This window comes from Orycteropus afer, unplaced genomic scaffold, assembly GCF_000298275.1.
Source record: "Orycteropus afer afer isolate SDZICR_OR568_19922 unplaced genomic scaffold, OryAfe1.0 scaffold00312, whole genome shotgun sequence".
NCBI classification, from domain to species: Eukaryota; Metazoa; Chordata; class Mammalia; order Tubulidentata; family Orycteropodidae; genus Orycteropus; species Orycteropus afer.
Window position 1 is genome coordinate 1,586,529 of NW_006921899.1, and position 10,774 is coordinate 1,597,302.

General features: G+C 44.1%; 1 protein-coding gene across 1 annotated transcript in view; it reads left to right on the plus strand.

Moving 5' to 3' along the window:
• Nucleotides 1–258: 258 nt before the first annotated feature.
• SLC5A11 (solute carrier family 5 member 11) overlaps nucleotides 259–10,774 on the plus strand; it is a 59,259-nt gene continuing 48,743 nt past the window's right edge. Inside the window, exons 1-4 of the mRNA XM_007951802.2 lie at nucleotides 259–393; nucleotides 4,429–4,500; nucleotides 7,901–8,005; nucleotides 9,161–9,220. Coding sequence (XP_007949993.2) covers nucleotides 259–393; nucleotides 4,429–4,500; nucleotides 7,901–8,005; nucleotides 9,161–9,220 — 372 coding nt within the window. The remainder of the gene's footprint in view (nucleotides 394–4,428; nucleotides 4,501–7,900; nucleotides 8,006–9,160; nucleotides 9,221–10,774) is intronic.

Consider the following 10,774-nt stretch of genomic DNA (forward strand, 5'->3'; position numbering starts at 1 on the left):
GAATTGGTGAAAATTAGCTGTATATTTGATGTAACTTCATTGTAAATATTTATTGAATGAATAAGTGGATGGGTGGATGGATGAATCTTCCTTCTTGAAAAAGACTCACTCGGTCCCCATCACACATCCCTCCAAGTGTGACGTCTTGCTTGGACGCCCCAGGGAGGCAGCCATGGATGAGGTCAGGAGAGTGACCACAGGTTCTGCCATGTGACATGCAGTTACACTTCTGCAGGGTTGAAGATTTCCTTCAGGACCATGGAGAGCGACACCAGCAGTCCTGAACCCCCGCAGACGGATCCCCTTGAGGCGTTTCCACAGAGGAGCCTGGAGCCAGGTGACATTGCAGTGCTGGTTCTGTACTTCCTCTTTGTCCTGGCTGTTGGACTCTGGGTAAGCCAGGTTGGTGGGGGGTGGGGAGAGAAGGCACCATCAGGCCAGAGGTCCTGAGCCAAGCCCATCATTTTGGATCTAAGACACTGAGGAGAGAGGGGGCAAGAAAGTAGTTCAAGGTTATGGGGTATTCAGAATGGGGCTGTTTAGAAAACCCATTGACTATTGACTCTGGTAGACACTGTGCTCAGCACTCCCACTTCTGCTATCTCGTGTAATTTGCACATGCCCCTGGGAAGAAGATAGTGCAGGCACGCCTGGTTTTATTGCATTTTGCTTTAGTGCACTGTATAGATACTGCGTTTTTTACAAATTGAAGATTTGTCATAACCCTGTGTACAGAAAGTTTATTGGCACCATTTTCCCAACAGCATGTCCTCACCTGGTGTCTCTGAGTCACATTTTGGTAATTCTGACAGTATTACAAACTTTTCTACAATGCACACTTAATAGACTACTAAAAAAAAAAAAAAAACCAACTCACTGCCTTCGTGTCAATTCCAACTCATAACGACATCACCTTGGGTTTCTGAGGTGGTATCTCTACGGAAGTAGATTGCCCAGTCTTCCTTTTGAGGAGTGGCTGGTGGTTTGAAAAGCCAGCCTTCTGATTAGCAGTCTGATGCCCTAGGCACTACGCCACCAGAGCTCCCACAGTATAGTGTAAACACACTTTTACATTCTCTGGGAAACCAAAGAATAGTGCGACTCACTGTATTCGTTTTTCGGGTTATTGCAGTGGTCTGGAACCAATCCCGCCAAATCTCTGATACACGCCTGTACTACCATACTCATTTTATAGATGAGGGAAGTGAACATTCCTTATCCTGTCAGTAAATGAGGAGAGACCGGGCTAGAATACACATCTCCCTTACTTTAAAGCCTATGTGTATGTATATATATATATATATATATATATATATATATATGATGTAAAGAAAGTTTATTTTTAAAAGTCATACAGTCACATGGTTCAAAAACAACTTAAGATGATGCTCAGTGAACTTTCCCCACCATCCTTCCCTCCACAGCAGCCACTGTTGTTAGTGTTTGAATACATTAGCATAGTCTTAAAAATGTTCTTTATGTCAATCAAAGTCAACATGAATATGTATATTGCCTTCTTCCTCAAATTGGAGGTACCTTATTCTACATGCTGGCTTGCACCCTCCTATTTTTCACTTCTTAGCATCTCCTGGAAAGCTGTCCACACCAGCGCCTTCAAGCTTCATCAGCTTCTTACAAGTCACATTCCATTAGGTACGGCAGTTCTGAAGTGTGCTGTGTTTATTTAAGCAGTCTCCTGATGAGGGTCATTTTGATTGTTTCCCATCTTTTACAATTATAAATTATGCTGTAATAAATAACCGCTGTTCCCTCATCACTTTGGATGTAGGTAGCTATAATCATAGCCACCCCCATTGGGTTGTCAAGGCTATAAATCTTTACAGAAGTAGATTGCCTCATCTTCCCTCATAGCAGCTTGTGGGTTTGAAATGCTGACCTTCTGGTTAGCAACCAAATACCTCACCCACTATGCCCTCAGAGTTCCTTATGTAGCTACAGTGTAGGATAAACTTGCTGAGGTGGAACTGTCAGGTTAAAAGTATATGCACATTTGTAATGTGATACTTTGTGTTGAATTCCCACCTTAGGTTTTGTACCAACCTGTGCACACATCAGTCATGTATGAGAAGTTCTGTTTTACTACATTTCACCAAGACTGTGTCATCGAGCTTTTATATCCCTGTCAAACTGACTTATTTCTGTGTATTGTGGATATATATCTTTTGTTTTTTAAAATAATATTTTTATTGTGGTAAATATATAGGGAACAAAGCAAGTGCCCCTTCAATCATGTTTACATGTGCAGTTCAGTGACATCTGTTTTTCTCATTTTGTTGGGTTCTTGTGTGTGTGGGTATATATATATGTGTGTGTGCGTGTGTGTGTGTGCATATATATAGGAGCTCTGGTAGCATAGTGCCTAAGGCACTTGACTGCTAACCAGAAGGCTGGCAGTTCAAACCTACCAGCCACTCCTTGGAAGGAAGGTTGGGCAATCTACTTCCGTAGTGATACTGCCTCAGAAACCCAAGGAGGGGTCGCTATGAGTTCTGAGTATCACTATGGAAGTAGCTTGCCCAGTCTGTCTTCTGAACATATATATATATCCAAACCCAACCCAATCCACTGCCATCGAGTCAATTCTGACTCATAGGGACACCCACTGAGTTTCCAAGGCAGTAAATCTTTACAGAAGTAGATTGCCCCATCTTCTTTCCACAGAGCAGCTGGTGGGTTTGAACTGCAAACCTTCTCGTTAGCAGTCACATGCCTTAGGCACTGTGCCACCAGAGCGCCTCACATATAAAATGTTGTTGGTGCTGTTGCTGTTGTTCTTGAGAATATACACAGCGCAGAACACACACCGATTCATGCTCAATTTTACACAGTGACATTGAGGATGTTCTCCGAGTTGTGCAGCCATTCTCACCCTCATTTTCCACATCGTTCCTCCTTTCAGCATAAACTCACTCCCCTGTAAGGTTCTTATCTAACCTTTCGAGTTGCTGTTGTCCATTTGATCCTATACAGAGAGATCTTTAGAGTACAATGCTGAAGGCCGACATTCTGTACTAGTTAGGCTAAACTATGGTTTGGTTTTAAGAAGACTTCAGGGACTTACTCTTTTTCTGATCAGTTCTCAGGAGGTCTTTATATAGTAAGGAGATCAGTACCTTTGGGATAGGGTGGTTTCCAGGTCACTGGTGAAAGGTCTTGAAAACTATAGTCCACTGAGATGTGTCCACTTTCTTCTGACTCTTCTGTGGATTATTTCTCAATTCTTACTCTTCAGCTTTCCTCCTCAGGGTCAAGAATGGAAAAAATGTGCTGGACATTCCAAAGACCATGGGCCCAAACTCTCTCTGCTTCCCCCACCTTAGCAGAAGATACTGAGTTGGATGAGATCATTAAGAATAAGGGCTTTAGAGTTAGAGAGATATAGGATCAGTGTTAGGCCAAGGGTCAGAGTGAAGTGTAGGGTTCTCCGGGATCTGATTCTTCACAAGGGAACCAGGTAACTCCAATGTATCACTAGTTTGAGAAAGTCTGCATTTAGATGACCGTCTTCATATCCCTTTGAGCACAAGGAGTTCTTGATTCTTAGAAAATATTTCCTGTGTCAGGGTTCAACAGGAACGAGCCACAATGGCTGTTTTGTTTAGCAAGATAATTTGTAGGGCCTGGAGGAGGTACCATTTGTGTTGTCTCCCACCCAGAGTATGAATGCCCTCGTGAACATCTGCGCAGAGGCTCAGAGAAGTTAAACAACTAATCCAAGTTTATACTAGGTACTTAGTGGCCAAAATACTCTACTTGAACACCTTCAACAGGAGAAGATGGTTTTGTAGGCCAGCTAAGAGCATGGCCTGCAAAATCAGGCTGACCTGGGTTTGGATTCCCATCCCTGCCACTATCTAGGAATATGGCACTAGATATGACTGCTTCTGTTGTTGTTGTCGTTATGTGCCATCGAGTCGGACCCGACTCTTAGCAACCTCTCCTTGGGTTTCCGAGGCAGTATCCCTACAGAAGTAGATGCCCAACCTTCCTTCCAGCCCACTTTTATCATCTGTCACATGGCCTAACAATACCTACCTCATTTGCATTGGTAAGGATTAAAATGGGTTAATGCATATAAAATGCTTACATAGCTTCTGGCACATAGGCAACACCCAATAAATAGCATCCATTATAAGCTTTCTTAGAAAAGCCATGGTCTGAAACTGAAATGCCTAGTGGGGTAGTGCGGTAGGCATAAATGTGAAATAGGGAGGGGTGGGGCTGGGTTGGTCTGAAGAGTTTATGGTTCCTCTAAAGGCATTCAAGTGAAACTTTTCTTTGAAACCATGTGTCAAACAAAACATATTTGAGGGAAAATCTGGGCGCTTTGGATCCTCAGTTCGCAATCCCTGGCCCAGGCCAGTTTGGAATGTCTCTGCTTGCTAACAGTTTCCTTCTTCGTTTCAGTCCACAGTGAAGACCAAAAGAGACACCGTGAAAGGCTACTTCTTGGCTGGAAGGGACATGGTGTGGTGGCCAGTAAGTGGTCTTTGATTCAATTCAAGTCACTTCTCAAAGAACCTTCAAGTGGTGGTATTCTGCCCAGGGTCTCCTCTCTCGGGATTCTTTGGTTTCATGTGACATGGAAGTCAGAGTCTAAACTAGAGAAAGCTTGAGTTCAATTCAAATTGGTTTAAACAAAAAGGAATTTATCAGCTCACCTAAGTGAAAATCTAATTGTTGGGATGGTTTCAGGTATGGCTGAGTACAGAGACTTAAGTGATGTCAGCAGGACCTCATTTATTTCTATCTATCTTTATCTTCTATCTGTCTATCTATCTATCTGTCTATCTATCTATCTATCTATCTGTCTGTCTGTTTATCTTTCTACCAACATACCTATCCATCCATCCATCCAACCCCCCACCATCCATCTATCATTATCTACTGGCTTCTCTACTGGATGGATGCTGTTCGCAGATAGGTTCACTTTTCATGCCAACAACTTGGTGTGCACAGCTCCAGACCTTTCACCCCCTCAGGTTTTAGCTCAGTATGGGAAGAGCACCTTCCTCCAAGGTGGTATTCCTGGCAAACAGCTCATCTCTGATTGGGCCCCATGGCTATCCACTAGCCAAACACTGTGATCAGGGTAGTTTGATGTTCTGATTGGCTCAAACCAGGGTAATGGACTCAATGCCTAAGATGACAGGGTGGAACCTCTGCTGGGGTATACAGGATGAGAAACAAGAGAACTGAACCCAGAAGAAAAATTGGAGGTCATTATTGGGAGAAAGTGGAGATGGAATGGATGCTGAGAACACAAATAAATTACACAACTCCATTATATTTCCTTTTCTAGTGGATCTAAGGGAGCTCTGGTAGCATAGTGGCTAAGGCACTTGACTGCTAACCAGAAGGCTGGTGGTTCAAGCCCACCAGCCACTCCTAGGAAAGAAGATGAGGAAATCTACTTCCGTAGTGATACTGCCTCAGAAACCCAAGGAGGGGTCGCTATGAGTTCTGACTCGATGGCACATAACAACAACAACAACAGTGGATCTAAGGGCATCCCTAAATACACACTCACCACACACACACACACACACACATACACATACACACACACACATGACTCTACTTCACAAGTCATGGGTAAGTGTGGTAGTTAAGTTTGTGTGTCAACTTGGTGGGGCCTGATGGAGTGTCTGGGCAACTGGATGTAATATTCCCCATGAGAGACTGGTAATCAACTCCTTGGTGGAATCTACTGTGAGCAGCTGAGTAGCCGCCTTACGAATGTGGTCTGCTTCCTGTATATAAAGAGAAGTCTTGGGGAATGGTCTCTAGCCTTTTGACATGCTTGAACCCTGCACATAGCCAAGTCATTGTTCAACAGCCTGCCATGCCCTGCCGATCTTAGGACTTCATCTGGACTTGAATTAGTGGCCTGCCATGTTGTTTGATAACATCGGGACTGTGCCTTTTTACTTGTCAACTTGGGCTTGTCAGCCTCAGCAGCTGGAGTCCAAGAGGGTTAAAAATGGAAACTGCCAGGCTCTTAAAGCCTTGAACTGGAAGTCTCAGAGTTTCACTTCCATCACTTTAGACAACCATTTGGTAGTCCCTAAAAAGTTAAATATAGTTACTAATGATCCAGAAATTCCACTTCTAGGTGTATGCCCAAGAGAATTTGTGAATGGATAAACAAAATGTGGTACATCCATATAATGTATTACTCAGCCATAAAAAAGAATGGAGTACTGATACAATCCACAACAGGGATGAATCTTGGAAATATACTAAGTGAAAGAAGTCAGATACAAAGGCTCACATACTATATAATTCCATTCACATGAAATGCATATTGCTGTTATTGTTGTTAGGTGCCATCAGGTTGGTTCTGACTTATAACAATCCTATGTATAATAGGACGAAATATTGCCCAGTCTGGTACCATCCTCACATCCATTGCCATGCCTGAGCCCATCATCTCAGCCATTGGTTCAATCCATCTCTTTGAGGGTCTTCCCTTTTGTGCTGACCCTCTACTTTATCAAGCATAGTATCCTTCCCCAGGGGCTGGTCCCTTCTGACAACGTGACTAAAGTATGAGAGACGAAGTCTGGCCATTGTCACTTCTAGGGAGCATTCTGGCTTGTAAGGAGCATTCTGGCTGTATTCCTCCGAGACAGATTTGTTTGTTCTTCTAGTAGTCCATGGTACATTCAATATTCTTTGACAATACCACCATCTGAATGCATCAGTTCTATGGTCTTCCTTATTGACTGTCCAGCTCTCACATGCAAATGAGGCTACTGCAAACATCATGGCTTGGATCAGGTACACCTTAGTCTTCAGAGTAACATCTCTGCTCTTTAACACTTTATAAAGTTCTTTTGCAGCAGACTTTCCCAATGCAATACATCATTTGATTTCTTGACTGTTCTTCCAAGCATGTTGATCGTGGATCCGAGTAAAATGAAATCCCTGACAAGTTCAATCTTTTCTCCATTTATCATGATACTTATTGGTCCAGTTGTGAGGATTTTTGTTTTCTTTCTGTTGAGGCGTCATCCATAGTGAATTAATGAAATGTCAGAAATAGGCAAATCACAGAGACAGAGAGTAGATGTGACTATTTGCCAGGGACTTAAGGGAGGGGGGACAGAGAGTGCCTGCTAATAGGTATAGGGCTTCATTTTAGGGGGAGGAAAATGTCCTGAAATTACATAGTGGTGATGGTTGTACAGCTTTTTGAATATATCAAAAATTGAATCATCCACCTCTCAGAGTGAATTTAATGGTATACAAGTTACATGCTAATTTTAAAAAATGAAAAAAAAGAGTATGCAGAATGAGGGATTGTTGTGTCCGTCTTAGGAAAAAGCCTACCACTGACAAACTTGGGGTTGAGTCTTGGCTCTTTCATGTACTTAGGATAATAGCCTAACCAAACCTTCAGGAGAGAGAATACAATTGGCCCAGCTTTGGTCAGGTTCCCAGGGCCCCCAGATTGGGGTCATCGGGTGTGGTCTTGATCACAAAGCGTTCTTCAAGAAGAGCTATCCACTTCAATGAGTTAGAACCAGAGCTGTGGCGTGACACAGGCACCTGATTCTCATAACAAAGCACTTTCTAGAGTACCTTCATCATCCCCCCATGCTGCTCAAGTTATGCACTGCCCGATCCTAGGGGCTGCAGTTCAGGTTGCAGTCATCACTGATATGCATATTTACTGGGCCAGTTTATGGTGATGAAAGTGAAAGAGTCTTGGGCAAGGAGAGTCTTTTTCTAATTTACACAAGTGTCTGAAAGGCTAGGGATGGCCCTGTCTTCCCCACTTGTTCTTCTGTTGTGGTCCCTTGGGGGCAAGGGAAGCACCTGGAGGTGGCGAGCAGGTCATCCAGGCTCTGGCTTCAAGTTCTTTTCCCTACAGGTGGGTGCATCTCTGTTTGCCAGCAACGTTGGAAGTGGACACTTCGTTGGCCTGGCGGGGTCAGGTGCTGCTGCGGGCCTCTCAGTATCTGCTTATGAAATTAACGTGAGTACTTACTTATGCAGACTGCCCTCTACCTAATAGGGACATCCTGTGGATGCTGTGAGACTGCCTCACGCTTTTAACAACAGAATGATGCTTTATAAAAATAAAGCAAAGTAAACAGAGAGCCTTGGTGCACAGTCTTGATCTGCAAGTCCTAGGTCTCTTGTGTTTGCCTGATGGGGGCCCATAAGGCCACAATCCCAACAAGTGGGTGTGGAGAGGAAGACTCAGAATCCTCTTGTAGATTCAGAAGCTATCAAGGGACTGGAGGTTACTGCTGTGTGTTTTAAGCATCAGTTGGATATCACAAAAGCTATGTGGCTCAGTGGCTCTTGATCTTTCTGCTGCCCCTCAGGTACCCAAGTGACAGGACCACTCCCCTATGTACTGGGCTCATTCAGCATATGATTTTCATCAGGGAGCAGAGGGTGCATATTAATAATGATCTTCACCTTCATAACGATGAACATTTTTAAAATGCTTGCTCTGTGCTTAGAGCCCTAAGTACATTGTCATCTATGGGATTCAATTACAGACTAGAACCTGACAGCCTAGGTTCACATCCTGGCTCCCAACACTGAAAGCTGCATGACCTTGGGCAACCTAACATCTCTGAACCCCTAGTTCCTTGGGTATAAAATTGGAGAAGAATGAACTAATGCTCATCATGGTACAGAGGAGTGCCTGGCTGATAGTGCGTGCTTGTAAGATATCTTCTCACCGATTACTCGTGACAACCCAGTGGTACCCTCTTACTCCCATTTCACAGATGAGGAGAATAAATTTCAGGGATTTGTGCAAACCTGCCCCACAACCAGTCTTTGAACCCGGGTCTGCCTGACCTCACATCTTGTGTTTTGACCACTGCCAGGGAGAGGGTGAGAGCAACTGAATGAAGGGGGTCTAGATGAAAAGTTGAATAGGAAACCCAGGTAGGAGTCACCACAGGCTCCTATCTCCACCCTCCCCTACCTAATACCCTTCTCCCCATTTTACAAATGGAAATATGGAGCCCAGGAAATGTGAGCCAGTCAGTAAGTGAGAGACGGAGCCAGAGGCAGGCGCCAGGCAGGCTGACCCCTGGGCACAGAGGCAGACCTGCATGCCACTTTCGTGTGGGCTGGGAGCCGAATCTGACTGTGTCTTCTTGGACAGGGCTTGTTCTTCGTGCTGATGTTATCCTGGGTCTTTCTCCCCATCTACGTTGCTGGCCAGGTGAGTCCGAGGGCTGTCGGGGAGCTGGGATGAGCCCCTTTGGAAGGGTAAACCTCTCCCCTTCTCCCACCATATCCTTGCCTTTCTCCCATTACACAGACACCAAGAGGTGCCAGCACTGATGAGGGATGGTGCACGGCGGCACACTCCGGAACCCTGTGCCAAGCAGTGCCCACCTAATAACTTACAGTGAAGATGTGCTTGGGGCTTTTGAGAAGCTGAGCAAAGCGTGGGCTCAACACAACACTCAATGCCAAAACACAAATGTAAAATTCACGACCTCTTCTAAACACTTAAACCATAGCATGTTAAAGCTTTTAACTGGAAAAAAAAAAATCAGCACACAAAAATACGAACATCAAGGCATTTTTCACTGATGTGAAATGTCAAAATTTTTGTGGCAAAATAACGTTGCTCTAGACTTTTTGAAAAAACAGCTTTAAAAATCATTTACGGTCTTGTTGACAACTTTGTGTCATTCAGACTCCCTTGACTTCATTTTGCTTCCAATGTTCTACCTCACATGGCAACATCATGCAGTATCACCACCTCATTTATAATAAAGCAACCACCTGTCTTAATATTTTATTTTGGAAATTTAAAGAAATGCACAAAATAGAAAGAACTGTATAATCACCAGAGAGATCGTTTTAAAAGTCACTGCCTAGGGACAACAACTAGCACAATCTCATGTGAAAGACAGGGATGTACAGATAAATAATCTCATTTGGAGATAATGCTAAAAGTCTAAACTCGAGGCCTTTTGTAAGTGAGGGGCCTAGCTAGGTCTTCCCACTCCCACTTGTGACTAGCTCCCACAGAGACAAAATATCTGGGTTATAACAACCCTGGACTGGGAGTGAGGATCCCTGGGTCCAAGCGTCAGTGAATATTTACTTAGTATCTACTCAGGAAAGAGAGTGGATAGTGAGATGTGGGTTAGTTTGCAGGTAGGGTCACCGGAAGTTCTCAGCTGATGGCGCTCATTCTTTCCTGGAAGCAGAAGATAATCCCACCAACTGAGAATGTGAAAGGAACTCATGAGGCTGAAAGCTGACAAGAGGGACAAGGATTTGAAATGGGTGTTGTCATTGTTTGGAATAGAGAAACTTGGGGACAACAAAAATGTGCATTGAAAGGGGCGAGTGCATCCACAGTGTAGAATACTGTGCCATCATGGAAAGGGGTAAAGTCAATGGGGGTGTGTTGCTATGTAAGGATCTCCAAGTATATTGTTTAAAAATTTCCCAGGTTCTAGACATTCTTTAAGGAGCTTGGTGGTGCAATGGTGAAGCACTCAGCTGCTAACTGGACGTCTGGTGTTTAAACCCACCAGCAACTCCCCAGTAGAAAAGAACTGCTAAACTGCTCCTGTAAAGATTGTTGTTGTTGTTATGTGCCGTCGAGTCGGCCCCGACTCATAGCGACCCCTCCTTGGGTTTTCGAGGCAGTATCACTACGGATAGGAGGAGTGGCTGGTGGGTTTGAACCGCCAGCCTTCTGGTTAGCAGTCAAGTGCTTTAGCCACTATGCTACCAGAGCTCCCTGTAAAGA